Here is a 19,845-nt window from a genome sequence, read left to right on the forward strand (position 1 = left end):
TGTCAAGCATGTGACGACACATCTCCTGCACCTCCAGCCTTTCCTTTAGTATTGCACGTTAAGTCTCTGTGACATGGGATTCACACCCAACTGCTGAAGCAATGCATTATATGCTTAAAAAGTCTGTTTGTAACGTTTCTTCCAAGACAAAAAGACAGTACGAGGAGGAGCTTCACAAATGACCATCAGGCAGAGGTAAAGGGATTTGAGAGTTGATAGAATAGGATTGTGGGAAATAACATTACAGCTGGAAGTTACATCCAATACGTAATTCTTGCTTTGTTTTAGGCTGCGGTCTTGCCCACAGCTTTCTTCTTGATTTAGCCTCCATCATGGAGATGATATTTGCAGAATGATATCTTTGGTTCTACAATCTTGAAAACTACCTCTAGAACTAGAAGCAAATCACTTCTACTTTTCTGATTACAGTCCCAGTATATCAGGGAAATGTCAGTAAAAATGTCAGTATCGGTGCCATGATGGCTGTTCAGTATCTGTACCCTGTATAAGTGCTATAATTATATTTGCAGCAAAAAGGTCACTAAAGAGTTATACGGCCACCTTGTTTCCTCTAGTAAGTACACCGGCAATATGGCCGAAAGGGATTGCTTCGGCGTGCGCTCCTTTACTTTGGTTACAAAATATACTTTTATATCCAAGTCAGTACGGGGTGGTTCCATCCCACTCTACCAAGTACTGGACTTTGCCTTCAGGGGTGATCCTCCGTGCCAATACTTGGTACTTTTCCCCACAAGCCAACCTTCCCGCAGCACCAAAATAAGTTGTGATGGAATGTTTGAGGTGAGGCATTGAGGAATCATCCTCACTGAGGCTCTCAAAAGCATGGCTGTCGGCAGCAGTGTCTTGTAAGTCAGAAGATCGAGTGTACTCCACAGACTCAGCGGCACAGCTGTTCTGTCTGTCTGAATGGTCCAGGGTCTTCCTCTTGGATTCAAAAGCAGTGTACATCTTAGAGGCTAGCTTCCGCTTGCGGCTTCCAACATTTCCGCTGTGACCACAGAAACATAAAATCAATGTAAAATAAGGGCAGGGAGGCATTTAACAAAAAGAAATAGTCATAAGACTCGCTGCATCTCAAAAACATGCAACCACTTTACTCTACAGGCTCCTGAATGGTGAAGTACACAATCCAACTGTAGCTATGCAGACAAAACAGGCATTATGCATGCCCCTTAGTTACAACCCCAATTCATTGGTTAGAGACAGCCAAACTTCAATGGGCCTAATAATTTAAGGAGCAATCATTTCTCCAATAGAAGTCACCTACCTCTACCATCCTTACAGTGACCTGTCAGGACAGAAATATGGGGACTGCAACTGCACTTTGCTTTTAAAGATGCGGACCATCATGCTTATACCTACTTGACTACTCTTCACAAGTCATATTTCTGCCCTGACAAGTTTCCTTTACACTACACAGGGAAGATTAGTAGATAAGGACACACCACTGTAGAAATATCCTACACTGTACAATTTTCTAAATCGTAGGGCTCTCTCATTAAGAGGTCTACAGAAAACCACCTTTGGAAATCACTAATTGCTTCCATTCACTCATAAATTTACAAATTAAAATAGGAGATGCCAAATATGATAGACAATGTCTGGTGTACATAGTGTACAAATCACAATCCTGCAGACAGAAAATCCAGAACCAAAAGGAATTTACAGGAAAAGTGGTAAACAGACAGTAAAAAGGTCACGGAATCTCCTCCATAAATGGCTCCATTAATATGTAGATGAAATCTAGAACTGGGCTAGTAATACACTCTGCTCTTCACCAGCTGTGAGGGGCTTCTACAGCCATATACTAGGAGTATCTACACCGCTTACCGTGACTCATATGATAGGCTGGTGGAGGCAGAGCCAGATGTGCTGGCTGCATCATTCGAGTCCAAATCAGAGGTAAAGTTCTGCCCGGAACTGGCACTGAAAGGAAAAACCATAATGAAAAAAAAAAACTGTGTTATTAGGATTTGGAGACGCATTTGTATACATGCCTTAGCAATTATCACCCAAAAAATCAATGCAGGGCACAGGACTTTGATCCAATACTCGGCAGTACCATTGTCCGATTTGACCTACCTTTTCAGGCTCTGAATCTCGTCCAATGTGAAATCGAAGATGCTGGCTAGGTGGTGGTTGGTGCTCCATGCAGAAGTGAAATCACTCTGTAATAAAAAGGAAAGTGACGAGTTGAGTGCGCCATCCAGAGCAGTGTTCACTTTGTATGCCAATTAAAGAGCCACAGAAACAAAGATAATTGAAGCAGAGGGAAGCAGGAGAAGAATCTGCACTTGAATCTACCATTGATAAAGATTTTAGTGTATGGTAAAGCGTTATGTTTAAAGTAAACCTGTCATTAGAAAAGGGAGTACAATAAAACATTATACCAAAGCAAACAGTATGTGGCAGCACATATGCTCCAGTCCATTTGTCCATCCTTTCCCCCAGTCTACCCTAATAGGAAACTTTCCTGAAAGTTAAGCGTTAAAGTGACATTAAAGGATCATTTTTTTCCCCTCCCCCCAATGTTAATGTCAGCACTTACCGTAAATGATATCTCCTAATCTGATCTTTCCCTTTCCTGATGTTTTCATCTGTCCCTCCAGCGGTGCGGCGGCTCTCCGATCCAGCGCTGACTCCTCTCTGCTTGCAGGCACTTCCGATCCAGCGGTGTCTGCATGCGGGTGCACGCGTCCATAGACTTACCTTGCGTCTCTGCTCGTCTCCCGGCCGAGAATCCGAACTGCGCATGCGCCCGCCCCAAGATGTTTTGCAGCCGCCGGAGCAGTTTCGTTTTCTGGGACGGAAGCGCGCGGGGAAGACACAGGTAAGTTTAAACCGCTGTTTTAAGGGAAACTGTTTTTTTTTAAAAAAAATCTGTAATTTTTCCTTAATATATAACAACAACAAAAACCCCAGTGGTGAATAAATACCACCAAAAGAAAGCTCTATGTGTCCCCAAAAAAGGGTATAAAATTCATTTCATACAGCGCTGCATGACGGAATAAATGTCAGTCAAAGTACCGCAGTGCTGAATACTGAAAAATGGCCTGGATGGGAAGGGGGTTTAACACCGCGGATGTCAACTGGTTAAGGCATGCTTCACCTCCTGTGTCCAACAATGCAATGCAGATGCATCAGGGACCTGGCAATGCACTGTGGGATGGGGTCAGTGTTTAATGTTGTTTCAGATTTATTAGCACTTTCCCCACAGAGATCCCAAATGCAAAAGCCTAGCTCTATGTTCGGTTCATGCAGGAAAGTACTAACACTGGGGATGGCGTCTTCGAGGAGGAACTGTGGCTGCTTCTGGCGTATTCCTCTCTTCTGTTGCTGGCAGTCACGAGGCAGCAGGCTGTAATAAGAACAAGACACACTCAGTGTTTGTGCATAACTTGTACAATAACTACAAGCACTATCTGCATGGGGTCACATGACATTACAGAAATTCTATTCATCTGTTATAAAGTGCTCTTTCATATAAGGGTATCAATAGACAGGATTATTATATTGGTGAAGAAGATGTTACTAGAACAAGCAATAATACCTGTTTTTGAGGGTATACTTGCTCCGTCCCTTCTTTTTACCATCACCTGCAGATCTGCCCTCAGCCTGGCCCAGAAGTTTGTCTGGCAGGAGTTTTCCAGGCGGGCTGGGCGGCACTCTGATCCTCAGTCTGAAGATGCACTTTTTTCTCTTAATCTCTTTGCCACAAAGAAACCTGAAACATATGTTTGAGAAGAAGAAGCTACAAAAGGCTATTTAACACTCAACAGAATGAGGAACCCCACCTCTCCAGACTAGCTGAAGCATCTATCCATCAAAACCTTGCCCATCCTTAAAGAAAAAACCGAACTGCATTATATGAGGATTTCAAGAACAACAGAAGGAAACCGTGACCTGACAAACTCCTCAAACAGGTCACCTTCATATCTAGATGTGAAGCATGGCTCCCCACAGTGATTACACAAGGAAATGCATTGTAATTGTTACTGTCTTCAAGCTTTTTTTTTTGCTTTCTTGCCAATTTGTTTGAATTTTTAAAATTAAGAATTTCTAAAAATGCAAATGGTCTCCAAGAAGGAATAAGAACAGCTAACAACCCTGTGGAAACAAGTAGCATGTAGTAGCAGCAGCAGCAGCAGCTTGTAGAGCTCAATCTCACATGAATGGAGCATTGTGCAATCACATGAGACTGATTGGTACTACATAAAAGGTGGCCATACACTTTACAACTCTCGCAAGACTTTAGTCTTGCGAGGGTTGTGAAGTAATTTACAAAATGTACGATCTGCCCATCTTGGACAGGCAGATCGTACTTGCGATCATCGCAAGCCAGCCCCCCTGAGGGGCGGGCTTCCGATGACTGCAATGCAGATCGGGCAGTGTGCGCCGGCCCATTCGGCAGTTGTCGAACAAGCAGGCCACTAACTCACCGAGAATCGTACGATTCCCGGCGGGTTTTCCAGCCTGCTTGTTCGACGGAAGACGTGCGACCGTACAGTAGAAACGGTCGCACACCTTCCATACACTTTGCGATTATCGTACGATCGCGGGATTTCCCGCGGTTCTCGTACGATACTCGTACAGTGTATGGGCACCTTAATACTTTCACATGTAGCTCATGCCATAGGGAGCAAACAGCGATAATATGCTACACCCAGCAAGTTAATCACTGGCAATTTTAGGAGCAGGACGAAGCTACTACAAATCTTCTGTGGAGCTCCAAGTTAGTTAAGTGACTGCAAACAAGTAGTTTGATTTCTTATTGGCAAGAGATGAAAATAGCCCATCTAGCTGAGCCTTTGATAGGGAACTTTATACTGATGTCTCACCGGCTTTTATAACTGTTTAATGCCTCCAGGAGGTGTTGTCCTCGGTCTTCAGGTGGAGTGACAGCGAGCTGGAAATACAAAGATTGACAGGTCAGGTGAATAAAAAGCAGAAGGAGGTGCACCAAACTGGGATCACAAGGTTATCACCAAATAGATGAACTAGGTGTGTCAGCTGAAATACAATTATGCTATTTTCCTAGTAATTTGAGAAATGATAAAAATGTTTTTCGGTTGTCACAGGCACACAAGCATGTTATATCAGTCCCTGGGCAGTTTTAAATGCTCTTCTTTGTATAGTGGGAAAGGAAGCAGCGCAATCTTCTATTTTCAAGTATAAACCAACTTGCAGGCTCTATTCCTGCTGTCTGTCTTTCCACATTGAAGTAAATAGGTGCAGATGGAGAGCTGTATCCACCTCTCTCCTGTGTATATTCTGTAAACAGTGAGACAATATCTAAAAAAACTGAGAGCAGAGGAAACTTGAATGCTGACTCAATGGAAATCATGTGAAAAAGGCAAATACCCAGATCTTTCTCAACATATTCCTGCTTTTTATGACAGGATAAAAAACACCCATGTGCACACATCTTCTAAAAGGGAGCCTGAAAACAGAGCCATTGCCAACCACTGATGCAAAGTATTGAAGCCACTGGGTGTTAATTTGGCAACGAAAAAAAAACAGCATTTTCAGAAAGAAGTCAACAATGACAGCCCTGTATTTTTTTCATGGTTTGCTTTAAAATGTCCTGCAGCTTTAGGTTGTAAGAGGTGTTGTAGTTTGGCATATGAACACAAGGGGGCAGCCTAGGTTTATCTGACAAGAAGACCTGCAAGTCACAGAGTGGAATAGATTCTTTAACTACTTCAAGACCAGGTGTTTAGACCCCCTTCCTGGCCAGGCCATTTTTCAGTATTCAGCGCTGCGGTACTTTCACTGACGTATATTCCGTCATGAAAATTAATTTTATACCATTTTTTGGGGACAGATAGAGCTTTATTTTGGTGGTATTTAAATCACCACTTTTATTTTTTACTATAATTAGGAAAAATGACAGAAAATTTTGAAAAAACCCCTAATGTCACCTAGGATCCCCTAAAAGAAGCTGATAGAGTGAAAAGCACTCACCTCATAGTTCTCCTTTAATGAGAACTCCTGACTCTCTTTTCTGGGTACTCAGATTTACTGTAAAATAAGGACGATGGACACAAAGCATGCTCACAGCACCAGATTTTCCAGCATTCTGCTTTTTGTCTGGGGAAGGAAATTGAAAGAAAGGGGAAGGGGTGAAGGACCGGTTCCTTCTACTGCAGAAATCAAAATAAAGCAAATATTTTTTTTCCCAAAGCCAAAACAAGGAGGTTCCTAAACAGATATTCAAGCCTGTTAGTGCTCTGTTAACATTTTTCTATGGTTTCAAAATAATTTTGAAGACCTGTGATCAATTACTGATCCAAACAATGCAGTCCTGCTGCTGAATCCTAACTGCCGAGGCACTCCCATGCATTTTGCGCTACCAAACATACCTTTCCAAGCTGCAGACGGTCCCAGTTCTCGTTCACAAAGTTCACAATCTCCTCAAAATCAAAGTATTTCTTCTTACTTAGTACCCCCAGATTATAGAGTGTAAGATGCACAATGTCCACCCTGTAAAAAGCACACAGTACCTGGCATCAGCACCAGAAATATTATCCTGCCTCCCCTGCACTATGTATAGCCAGCACATATATTATACTGACAAATTGAAGACTTTCTCCTCAGAACTCTCTGGAAGCAAACCAGAATAAAACCTAAACATACTCAACCTGTGTCACTAAACCTTCAGGAGTCTAGAAAATACTTCACTTCTCCCATTAACATATAGGTGTCTAAAATAATTGGCATGGAATACATTCTGTGCAAGTTAATCATCATTTCTCTCTCTTGTCCATTGAGGGTCACAGAAATTCAAACCTTTCCGTTATATTGGTGCCTACAGGAGGATTGGACTCCAGCAAAAAAAAAAAAAAAAACACTATAGGCCAGTATCAGCTAACCCCTATCACTACCAGCATGCCTCAGTTTTTGCTAGTATCCTAGGAGAATGGATTTCCATTTTGCAGCTCTGCTGTATTAATACTTACTGATTTTTTTTTGCTGGCATCCTTTTTTCTTTAATCAAAACTCTTCTGTACCCTGCTGCTGAAATTTATCTTTTTGATTGCAGCTTTCCAGCATGGTTATCCTCAGCCTGGCTTTTGAAATACAGCGTGTGAACTCACCAGGGAGGCTTTCTGGCTTCAATGTACATCAAAATGCGTGTCTCCATCTTTCCAGCACATTACCAATTCCTCTGCTTAGCTGTGGGGTCTCTGCACTACCAGTTCGGCATCTTGTGGCATCCCCATTGCAGGATAACATTACAACATCCCATTGAAGGAACAATTGGCACGGGTATGGACCAGTGTTTGGCTCTTAGCACTATCAAGATTCAGGTTTCTGCCCTTTCTATTTTTTTAGGGACTGTTGCCTCCCACTTTTTGATTAAGACCTTTGTACAATGTAGCTCCCCGCCCCATGCATTCCACTGTGACTCTATGGGATATGGTTCTATGTGCTTCAGAAAATGAACCCATTAGGAGACATTTATCTCTACCCGCACCCACAAGGTGGTGTTTCTTGTTACCATCAGCACGCGAGTGTCTGAACTTGTGGCCTTATCCTGCAAGGAACCCTTTCTAGTTTTGTACAGTGGTGTTGAGGCCCAGAACTTCCTTCCCGCCTAAGGTAGTTTCTGCCTTTTACCTCAACCAGGACATTGTTCTTTCGTCCCTCTGTATAGCTCCAGTTTACCAAAAGGAAATTTCCCTCCATTGTCTGGATTTAGAATGGGCTTTGAGAGTTTACCTCTCAGCCACTTTCTTTCCGGCAGACAGATTCCCTTTTTGTAAGCCCAGATGGACCCGGCAAGAGTGGACTGGCATATCGTTCTACCATTTCTAGGCATCTCAGACAGACAATCATCTAAGTTCATGATCTCAAGGTTCCGGTTCCACCCTTTTCCTGTCAAGGTCCACTCTAGTAGGTCTGTGAATGTTGCTTGGGCTTTTTGGCCTCACACATCTATTTCTCAGATGTGCAAGGTTGCCACCTTCTCTTCTGTTCACACATTCTCCAAGTTCCACCATGGCGATTGCTGCAGCCAAATCTAATGCCAGCTTCAGGTGTTTGGTCCTTCAGACGACTCTTCAAGCTGCAGGCCATTCTACCATTTTCGGTTTCTCTTGGGCTTATTAGCGAGCGTTTGCGGTATTGCCCACCCCTCAGTTGGGCAGTTTTTAAAGGTTCCAAAGGTTTAAGGCTTTCGGTGTACTTCAATGGACAAAAAAGGAAATATGAATTTTGTACTCCCCAAAAAATCCTTTTCTTGGAGTCCATTGAGGGACATAGGTCTCACCCCAGTATTATTGTGTTTACAATCATGCTCTCGAGAACGCTTTGCTACAAAGCTGTGGCTTGCTGGGAGGGTTTTTTCTGGGCTGTCCTGCAGTTTGTTTGCCAGTGTTCAGTCTTCCAATAGGTGTCTATTGGAGTTCCAAAAATCTTAATTTGGTCATTATTGAGACTTGTGTTCATAGTAAACAAGCCCTTCTGTTTTAGCGGAAGATAGTGTGTATACTGGGGCTTCTAGTGCCATATTTAGAACTTTCATACACTGTATACATGCTATATAAAAGAGGAGAGCAGAACACCAGCCAGATTCCTACTAACAACCGGTTTTACACAGTAACCACAAACTGACTTTTCTTTGGGACTAAACCAGCTGCAGCCACAATGTTATAAAATACAATACTCTGCAAAAGACTGCAGGTATGAAAGCACACATACATATATATATCATTTTTAATTTTTTTAAATAATATGCATTTTATTCTCAGAATTTATGGCCATGCATTTGTATCACAGTGTAAGCATGGAGCATTGGTCCACAAGTGAGCGGAGGATTTAGTGTTTTAACAATAATCACTTTCCTCCCAGGACTCCATGGACCCGCCACCCTGTCACACATCATATAATTAAGAGACACTTTACACACACTGAATTGGCAGCAAGTTACTCTGCGGAGCCCCCGGGGGCAGACCAATCTGTGCTTACACCACTTCTCAGAGCAAATTACTGGTGCATGTTGGGAGGCGGAAACAAGCCACTTCACAATTAATGTTATATTACTGACATCAAAGAAGTGTGACAAGACTGCTGGTACAGAACCTCACTTCTATATTCTCTTCTTCCTCCATAAAAGTAAGTAAAATTGATTTGTTTTCATGTGAAACCAGATCCCAATGTAATAGATCGTTCTCAAACATATTTTGTACTACGGAGTGAAGAGCAGTAGAAAAAAAAATAAAATTTGCCAGTTTTGTTGTTTAAAATTTCAGACTAAGCAGATTTGTACGTAAAATAAAATAGCATTTCTGAAATAGTGTAAGAAGAGTGCCTCATCAGTGATTGTTTAGTTCCACCTTTTTCAGGATTTGCTGTGGGACTAAAATATCTCTTTTTAGGGGATAATATAATATCTATCCATCTATAGATCTATACATCTATATAGATATATCTGTACAGATATATCTATATAGATATATCTATATAGATATATCTCTATATCTATCTATAGATAGATCTCTATATCTATACACTCACACACACTTTGGCTTAGTTAATAATAGGAGTAAAAAGTGACATGTTGTTTTCAGCATAAAATTATAATCCACTAAAATAAATAAACAACACTTTACATGACATGCAGGTTTAGGTCACAGGACTCTTACCATCTCAGAGGAAGGCGCTTTATAAATTCCATGCCTTGATTGCAAACGGAACAAAAAAATATAAAAAACCTTGTAAAAAAAAAAAAAAATACAACACGTAAAGCTCAAAAAGAACCAGTAACCGGCAGAAGCACTATGGCAGATGGGCTCTGTAGATGTTGAGAACATGAAAATCTACAGTGGAGGTAATGAGGTGCTTTAAAGTGCAACATCAGTGTATATGTAAAAAATCAATAAAACAAGATCATTACATAAAGTTTTTTTGTGTTTAAAGTTTCTGTGGTGCTCTGTGACATGTAGGCTGTCATCTAAAAGGCAGATTTAAAAATGACTTGTTGGTACAACAGGAAACAGCCTGCCCGTACTAGAAAGAAGCAGCCATTAAAATATAAATTATGTGCAGCAGGTAATGGAAAGGAACCAAGTAGCTTGCTCCACATATAAGAGAAATTAAACACAATTAAAAGTCAATAGTCAACAGGCAGTTTTGAAACTTTGTTGGAACTTCCATTTCCAAAACAAGGTAAAATACTCAAAACCCGTTTTTAATAAAAAGGAAGTCCATTTGTATAGGTAACCGGTAACACAACAGATTTGGACCATTAAAAAAAAAAACATCCCGTCACTGATGCTAATTTTTTTTTTAAATACAAAAAACAGGTTTAGAATGCTTTAGGAACAAATGTTTCAAACAGATGGGGGCACCAATTACCCTGAAACAGGCTGGCTATTAGCCATAAACGTACCCGTGATGAATCTTGACCTGCCTGCAATTTGTCATTGGTGTTCATTTGCTCAAGTGTCATTAAATGCTGACTTTTAATTCAGTTTGCCCTATAAAAAGTGTTATAAAAGTGAGAGAAAGGCATTCAAGTGGTCTGCACTCTTGCTGACAAGCTTTTCACCACAGGCTCAGAGCAGAATCAAAATGAGACCAAGTGCAGGCTGTGTAAATGATTACCACTGTCATTATTTAAAAGTTGCTGTTTTAATTATGTTACCAAGCCCACTCATAGTCTGAGAACACCAAAAGGTGTGACGGGACATGTAGCCCATGTAGTTTTGCAGACACACAGACATACTTGTGACCAGATCTATATCCACAATTGTTACTATGGGCAAGTCATGTCACTGCCCTGCCCCTCTCTGTTGTCCCTCACAAACATATGGAAAAAGAAAGGATTAAAGAGATTTACTGCCTTAACAGAGGCGGTTAGAATCCAACTCACAGGCTGTGGTAAAATTACAATAAGCAAAATATGTTTTCACATTTACTGTTTTATGGGGATCTAGGTGGCCCCTCACAGAGTCTGTTCAGATCTGTAATTGGCCAGTGGGTACTGGCCTTCCACATTGGGCCAGAGGGCGGCCATCATGTTTTCTGATCTGAACGGGTTAATGTGGGGAATTTGCAGCTCACTGGAAAGGCGGGAAAGTCTCATTTGCTGTAAAAGGCCCTCTGCCGGGTCTCTCAGGAATGTGGAAGAATGTACAGAATGCCATTGAGCTGAGGAAACCACACTGAACTCATTCCATGAAACATTGCTTCAAAGTGACTGTATGCTGAGCCCAGAAACTCTCTGCCCAAAACTGCCAACAATCACTGGACAGCAGCCTGGACATTCAACATAAAATCCACAACAAAATTACTTACCTGCTGCAATCTGAATTATTTCAGGTAGGAATATTCAGACAAATAAAAAAAGGTAACAGTTGGACATTTCCTGTGATATCAGCCAGTTATTATGAAACCAAAAGTCTCAGCTCCCAATCTCAGCATGGACGCTCAGCATGAAACTGCAGAATCTTTTCAGAATCAGGGCCGATTCACACCAGCATGGCTGCTGGTGTGTGTTGTCGGGCACAGTGCACAAGTTCTATGGGCACAGCTCACTGCGATGCGGTTGTACCGCATTGCACCCTGCTGCACTAAAGAAAAACCCACAACATGATAGTATGAACCAAGACCATTTGAAAGAAGGCCGATTGCCTTGTCTAGCACTGGGGCTGCTCTGGAAAAAGCAGCCAGCACAGCTCCAACATATCTGGTGTGAATCCAGCCTTAAGGCTGGACAATGGGCGTCCAAGTGCAGGAACCCGGGACCTGCACGGCTGTGCAAACAGGCTGCTGAGTGCAATTACACGCAGTACCCGTCCCTCCTGGGATCAGGTCTTTTTTGCAACTTTCGTGTTTTTAGTTTGTTTCCTACAACTTTTTTGTTTTTTTAACATCATGTCATCATGTCCAATTTACGGCAACCAATCAGCTTCCTACTATCTGTGAGCAGGTCAGCGAAGATAGTATTTTAATTGGCTGCCATGGGCTAATGCACATCATTAGTGCCAGCAAGTATTAGGCAGCAGGTCACAGGTGTCATACAATGATGAGACACCAACATCAGTTAGTGCTTACAGCAGTCATGCAAAGATCAGACTGTACAAGATTTGTCTAGCGTGCAAAAAAACCACTTGCATCAGTCAGAAGGGCTGCTGGCCACATGCACAGACTTTACAACTTTTAGGAAAATCTCTGTGGAAGCAAACGTTGATCCTTCTGTGTGTAGAAAATGGGACATCTCTGTACAAGTAAAAACTGATCCTTCTCTCCTAAGCAAAGGAAGCAAGATGACTACTGTGTGCACGGAGTCACTGCTAATACTTAGATTGGTCCCTGTGGTTCAGTAATGTAGCTGAAGATAAAATAGAAGTCTCAACTACTGCCAAGATTTGCCTTTGTCATGTCCCAATTACAGCAAATAAGTGTACAGATGCAGTAATGAACCCTTCTGTAATGAACCCTTCTGGCTCTATCATCACATAAAGAGAGCTACAATACAGTTCAATTTGCCCGACAGAAAGTCAGCTCTGCACAGAAAGTATTCTCTCCTCTCCCTTCCAATTGCAAATCCAATATTTCCTGAACTTTTTGCAGTCAGTTTTTCTGGAAGTTACATACTTAGCTTGGAACAGTCTAGAGGAAGTGCGTAATAATCAATGGGTATAGATTTGTAAAGCAGCAATTGTGACATTCACTAGACATAAATCTTCATGATGTAGGTGTTTTACATTATGAGTAATGATTCACCTCCAGTGAACGTCACAGTCACTGCTTTATAAATATACTCCGAAGTGAATGTAAACATGCTTGGGATGAAAAGCATCATCACTCACTCCGTTTCTAAAGCTCTTTTCTGTAAACCAACCTGTATTTTGGATGTACTGGTCCTATAAAAGGAACCCCTACACAAATTACACATTATCATTCAATAACTTTATAGAAAAGGCATTTGTAAAGATGGATGCACATGCTCTAATATCACAAGATTATCAGAAGGGAATATGATACAGACAAGGGCAAAAACATACATGCACACTGTGTAATAGCTATCCATCTATATCATTTTTTGTTGACTCTCCCTTGTAACAACCAATGATACAAAGCAACAGACCCCCCTATGCCAATGTTAGTATATTCTAAGCCGTAATACCAGTCTGGCTGGCCTTCATTAATGCAGGAATGTGATGACCTACCTTTCCTGGAGAAAATGCTGCTTCAGACTTTCTCCAGCAATGGACCCACATGTGAGCATTAAGCATTTGGTCACAATCTCTACTGAATTGTAGGATCAGCAAGCCTAAACTCTGATGTTGCCTCAACAGAGATCACATTTCTAAGTGCCTGGACATTCACATGTGTGACCAGCACTGCAGTGAGCAGAAAGCAGAATTTATTCCAGGAGAGGTATGTGTTAGTTTTTATTCATCCATTCCAACAAACATTTAGGTACAGCTCCCTTTTAACATGTGCAGCTCTGATAAGGATCGTCCCAACAGAAATTCCTGTGCAAACATGTTAAATGTTTGCTGGCTACTTGGTGAAGAAAGGCCCTCTGTTTTACTACACAGCTCACATTCCTGACGCCATGTCTGTATGACATGGTGGAATAAAAACAAGCTGCTGTAACAGCCCCCTTCAGTACAATTTACAAAGGTAATAAGCTGTCAGCAGCGAAGCATTTACTGCCTGTTAACAGCTCTGTGCAAAGTGTCAACAGTCAGGAGACCACATAAATACCCAAAGCTTTTCCCACACCATGTAGGGGGGGCTTCATTACAATAACTCAGAACTGCAGCTCTACCTGTCACCAAACAGCATGGGCTCACTCAGACACTGGATACACGCTTCATGGAACCATTGCCGACACCGATAACAGTGGATCATCTTTAGGTACCACCTATTAAAAGAAACAAGAAAATATATCAATTAGTTTACAGAAATGAACAGAAGCTCCCTTATCCTCTACAAACAGGTTTTATGAAAGACTTGTGTTGCGGAAACTGTTGGCGCTATATAAAATTAATAATAATAAATAATATTTTTAATTTAGAGGGAGTTTACACTTCACACCCCCCACCACTGGTACAGTAACATGGTTCATTCATCTTCCAGCAGTCAGTCAATTTTGGAGGGACACAGAAGGGAAAAAGGGATTACCTTTTTACAGCAATAATGTCTGTTTGCCCTTCTGTTCAACATCTAAAACATGAGGTCTTGAGGTTAGTGCAGTATTTATCACAACTGAGTTTTAATATAAAAGTTTTACAAGCGGAAACCAGTTTGTTGGTAAGCTCGCTAAAGACATCAGTTCTCTGGATTGGCAAGGGATGGAATAGTGTCATTTACTTCATTAAACCTTCCTACCTACCCCTGAAGAGATCAGCTCTTATTCTCGTCTTGTCTGACAAGTTGGAAGAATAACAGTGTAATGTTTGGAATATTCCCCCGTGTATACTGTACAAAGTAGCACCATATGTAATAACAGAGGAAATAATTCACTAGAACACGAAGTGGAAAAGATCACAAAACACTCAGACACCGCGCAGGAAATAAAAAGATTTATATTAAACGCTGGCAGCTCATTAAACACAAACTTGCTCTATATAGAAGAGTATAGAACTATTATATCACACATACGGACACTAAAAAGATTCCATCACATGACATCTGGTATGATAGCTGCTATAAATATCACCCAAGATGTAGGGTTAGTGTTAGGTTAAGCGCGTCAGTGACAATTTCAGGGTTGGGGATTCTGGTGCAAAAACTCAACTGAGCTAAGACACTGAAAAGTAAACATATTCCCCCATAACTCCAACGTCTCCTACACAATGAAGAGCGGTCACATACACCCACAAATGACAGCTGTAGACCTTCTGTAAAATCCAGCCGACTTCCTGTTCTGTATGCCCACACCAAAATAATACAAACTGCAACTTTAATGTCCCTTTAGCCCAAAATGGCAGCTAACACAGTGACATATCGGGGATTTAAAGTGACAATAGTATATTATTGCATGGTTTGCACAGTAGACTTTTTTTTTTAAACCGTTTGGAAACTCCCCCCCCCCTGATTTTGCTGCCCCAATAAATGTAAGACATCAACTGAAGCTGCACCATCATGCAGGTATATAGCAGAATGTGTGCCTTACTCTCCGGGCCCTCCGCAGTAACAGTAGCACTGCTGCTGATTGGTTCTGTGTGGAGAGTCCCAATCCAGCTCCTCCGGATTGTATGTGAGCAACATCTTCACTGCTTGCAGTGCCTTGGCGATGGGGCCTTTCTTCAGAGCGCCTCCTTTCTGCAGAGAAAGAGCAGCATTAGTGCTATATGCAATACACCAGCGGTAGTCAACCTTGGCACGCCAGCTGTGGTGAAAATACATATCCCATCATGCCTCTGCAACTGTGACTGTCAGTCTTGCAATGCCTCATGGGACTTGTAGTTCCACAACAGCTAGAGTGGCAAGTTTACCCACCCCTGTAATACTTTATCTTTATTTCTGTGAGGAATCTACTGCCAATGCCAAACTTAGTGTTAGCCCCTCTACTGCTGCCACCACTGTATGTATAATGTATTGCTGGGATTTGTTGTATTCCTCTATAGCTGGTGGTATTCTGCATTGCGCTGTATAGAGGACTACAAATCCCAGCCATAATACATTATCCAGCGCAATGCGGAATGCCACCAGCTATAGAGGAGTACAACAAATCCCAGCAATAATACATTATACAGTGGTGCAATGTCAAATACCACTAGCTATAGAGGACTACAAAACCCAGCAATAGTACATTATACAGCACACTGCAGAATACCGCCAGCTATAATGTACTATTGCTGGGATTTGTTGTATTCCTCTATAGCTGGTGCCATTCTGCATTGCGCTGTATAATGTACTATTGCTGGGATTTGTAGTCCTCTATAGCTGGTGGTATTCTGCATTGTGCTGTATAATGTACTATTGCTGGGATTTGTAGTCCTCTATAGCCGATGCCATTCTGCATTGATTGCTGTATAATTTTACACTTTCCATTTCACTATATTGCACACACACCTTTTTTTTTTCTTTTTCACTTCCACTGCTCCAAGCTTGCTCCTGTGATGGACTACAATCTCAATACAAACTAGTAGTCCCATGACTGGAGCCATTTTTAAAAATGTCTTATTTTATTTTTCATCCGATTAATCGAACTTAATAATCGGCTAACTAATCGTTAGCTGCAGCTTTATCTAGTATAATCACATATTGGGTCGGCCATTGAAGTAAACCTTTGCATGGGCAAACCACCGGTTCTCATAAAGCAGATTTACATTTACTAATGTAATCCTGTGTCCCAAGTCAGTATATAGTAGGCTACTGCCCGTTATGTGCCGACAGTGCAGAGTGGCGCTGCAGCCGGGAAAGATCCTGACAATTTTGTCAAGATCCACCCCGCTGCCTGACTGGAAGCTGGCTTAGCCTCTCTACAGCCAGAGCCAGCTGTCCCCACCCCCTCCAGTCTGTCCCTCCAAAGAGTGCTGGAGGAATGGAGAGGGGAGGGGGAATCCCTGCAGTGAGGAATGACTGACCTTCACTGATCTCTGCAGGAAGAAGCCGTGGCTCACAATGTGTGAAGGGCTCACAAACCATTCATTTAGGGATTACATGTACTCTAAAGTGCTTGTTCTCATTAGTCATGCCGCCACACATTTTTTCTAGCTTGTGATGCAGACATCAGAATATACATAATTTCCAATAGGATCAGTTCACACCGAGTTACTGCTCTGGGAGGGAAAGAAAAAAAAAAAAAGAGAGCGAAGGACTTTACCCAAAATAAAATAGGGCCCTTTGAGGAAAAAAAAAAGCACCAAATTAAAAATTTGCAAAGCACAAGTTATTGCAACCATTTTGAAGGAACAAGTCCTGAAGTAGACATAAACATGTGAGGCTAATCTGATGCGATGTCTATGGGCTGTCGCATAAACATGTATGCTCACCTTGCCTAACCTTACATGTTTATATGAATGAAGTGCAGAGGAGGAAGGTGGAGACAGCAGATACAAGAAGGTAAAGAAATAAGAGGTTAGAAATTCTGCTTTGTATGGTACAGAGCACAATCTAAGAGAACTTCTGGAATATAATGTGCAGGCCGTCTATACATATGGGCCCAAGGACTGCTGCACAACCTGTAAAACTTGGGTCTGTGGCTGGCATTAGTGAATTTGCTACTAGCAAGCCAATTGTGTATAGAGCTTTTATAGGCTTCCCAAGTTTATTATTTTCAGAGAGGACTTAATACTGTGGGGCCACCATAAACAGGCACAGTGTACACCCAAGCACACGGTTCTCTGCGACCTTGCTCGCACCAAACTTTCTTTCTCTAACCATTCTTCTAAACATGGCGCTTCATCATAAAGCTGTACATATTTGTGTTTGGCAGTCAGCAGAACATCCATAATCCACACAGTAATATCTAGCTAAATAAGAGAGCACTAGATTCCTGTGTGTGTAGCTGCCAGACGCTTCCAACCACAGGCAGAGCTAGCCGATGAGGTTCCTTGGGGGCTGGGCCAATCTCAGCAAAGGCGATTCAGCTTTAAAGGGCCACTAGACACAAAATACAAGCTGGTTCATGGAAACATATATCGTATTAATGGATTATGAGGCAAAGCTTTAAAAAAGAGAGGGAGCGAGGCTGGAAGGACCAGTCTAAGAGCAAGCCGGCTCAGACGTTAAGGTCAGTAGAACTTTTTTTTTCCCCTGCCTAGACCAAAGCGAGCAGTTAACCCTTGCAGTGCAGGGGTAGCCCCACTGCAAGGGTTAATAACAATTTTGCCTGGAGTTCTTCTTCTAAGAACTGTTTTTACAACAATCAGGTGACCTCTAATAATCCCATAGAGGAAAACTACTAAGTGACACATCAGCCTTTTTAAGCTCATCTTAAGCTTCCACATTACTCCTTTTGCCTTCAAGATAACCTGTCTGTGGTTTATTAGCCTGAGCAGAGCACAGCCAGGGCCGGCCTTAGGCCTTTAGGCGCCCTGTGCGAGAAAGCTTTACAGCGCCCCTCAGTGACCACACCCCTCAGTGGCCACACCCTTTAGTGGCCACACCCCCCAGTAACCACACCCATTTATCACCCATATTTTTGGTAAAATATAAAAAGACGGGGTCACGTCGGGTAAATAGACATCAACCATGTCATGCTTTAAAATTGCGCGCACCCGCAAAATCGCAAAAAATTACCATGCCCAAAATTGACCAAGGGGGGGGGCAGACGAGGGAGCGCTGTCATATCGGATGGCCAGCGGTGAGGGCGAGAGAAGCCGCCCCCAGGACGAGCTGTGTCGGCCGCACGGCACCCTTGTTGCCATGGCGCCCTGTGCGGCCGCACTGCTCGCACACCCCTAAGGCCGGCCCTGAGCACAGCACCCACTGCACAGTACAAGGCAGTAAATGGCACAGTACAATCCTCCTGGTCACGTGTATGCGAATGCAACCTCTAATGATTTACTGCCCCTGAACCATCACGAGTTGTCCTCATAACGAATCAGGGGCTGTAAATGCACCCAACTACACTACCACCCTGGAATTAGCATGGCTCCCACACCCAGCTTAGTACATTAGTACACATACAGCCAGTATTGTATTACTACCATCGTGGACAGAGATAAATCTGCACAGAGACTGCACAAGGGTACACAGGACACTGGTTGCTATGTACTCTTATGCTTAGGAAACTCCCGAGTGGTACTTTAGCTGTCCTTTAAATGTATTGTAGCAGAAAACTTGGAACTCAACCCAGAGTTGAGTTCTGGGTGCTTAAAAAAAAAAAAAGATCTACCCGGGGGAGGTCTACCCGGGGAACATAAATTTACTTTGGTAATGTTACCCGAAAGAGTCATTCATTGTTGCTTTATACCAACCAGGATGCAAAAGGTTTACTGGCAACTAAAGTGGTTTGTAGTTAGACCAGCAATTATTTTTCTTCTATTTGTATACAATTAAAATAACACTTCTTACTAACTATCTTCTTACCCGGACTGCCAACACGAAGATGCAGCGCCTACAGAACCAAGGCTCTAGAGCACCCTGCTCACCATTTTCCACAGCGGGTATGTGGCACTTCTGGTGGTACCCTGAAAAACATCAAGAATATTTACTACAACTCCCACAAACCACTACTATAATTACCAGACCTCCAATGAACCCCATCACAGAGAAAAACACCTGTGTGTTTAGGCTCTGCCTTCTTGTTCCATAATTTCAGCAGTTCCACCATTTTGCTACCATCTCATTAGACTGGAGCTCTTCTAAAACACATAAAATCTATAACTAGAGGAGCTGCTAAAAACAATACAGCCGTAGCCTATTTTACTTGTTAATTGGAACTGCTCTGATTTTACCTTCTGGCTAATATGAAAAGTGGCTAATGTGCAAACTGTAAACTAAAAGAATTAGGTGTATGTACCTAGCCTCACAATATACTGGCTGACAGCATAGCTGGGGCTAAGCATTAAACCCTGATCTGCATTATGGGAACCTAGCCTTTTGCCCAGGTTTCGACCTGTTCAGCTGTAACATGTGTCACGTCAATGGCGACTTACTAACTAAGAGAGAGAGAGATCCTTGTTTGGTGGAAGAGAAACAAGGGGAGAACTTTGGGAAGGTAAACAGGGCTGTAAAACAACTATCTCAGTCTGCAATGCTGCTGGCCACCACTGGAGGGAGACTGGCCCAAACCCAGCTGGCTGGACACATACAGTCAGGTACAATTCTTGCATACAATCTGGTGCACTCAAGATTTGTGAAAAACCAAAGCAAATCCCACACACTTCTGAGATTCGCCATTGTATCTCT

At 42.3% G+C, this 19,845-nt stretch overlaps 1 protein-coding gene across 1 annotated transcript in view; it reads right to left on the reverse strand.

Annotated features, from left to right (window-relative positions):
- Nucleotides 1-317: 317 nt before the first annotated feature.
- The window catches only part of PHF19 (PHD finger protein 19), a 27,553-nt gene continuing 8,025 nt past the window's right edge, over nt 318-19,845 (reverse strand). The window contains exons 5-15 of the mRNA XM_018564655.1: nt 19,024-19,124; nt 15,158-15,306; nt 13,808-13,903; nt 9,669-9,737; nt 6,384-6,504; nt 4,860-4,927; nt 3,572-3,745; nt 3,295-3,379; nt 2,104-2,189; nt 1,852-1,947; nt 318-1,009 (exon numbers count right to left, since the gene is read on the reverse strand). Of these exons, the coding sequence (XP_018420157.1) occupies nt 661-1,009; nt 1,852-1,947; nt 2,104-2,189; nt 3,295-3,379; nt 3,572-3,745; nt 4,860-4,927; nt 6,384-6,504; nt 9,669-9,737; nt 13,808-13,903; nt 15,158-15,306; nt 19,024-19,124 (1,394 nt within the window). The 3' untranslated portion in view covers nt 318-660. The remainder of the gene's footprint in view (nt 1,010-1,851; nt 1,948-2,103; nt 2,190-3,294; nt 3,380-3,571; nt 3,746-4,859; nt 4,928-6,383; nt 6,505-9,668; nt 9,738-13,807; nt 13,904-15,157; nt 15,307-19,023; nt 19,125-19,845) is intronic.

Source organism: Nanorana parkeri, unplaced genomic scaffold (genome assembly GCF_000935625.1).
Source record: "Nanorana parkeri isolate BGI_ZX_2015 unplaced genomic scaffold, ASM93562v1 scaffold770, whole genome shotgun sequence".
Lineage (NCBI taxonomy): Eukaryota > Metazoa > Chordata > Amphibia > Anura > Dicroglossidae > Nanorana > Nanorana parkeri.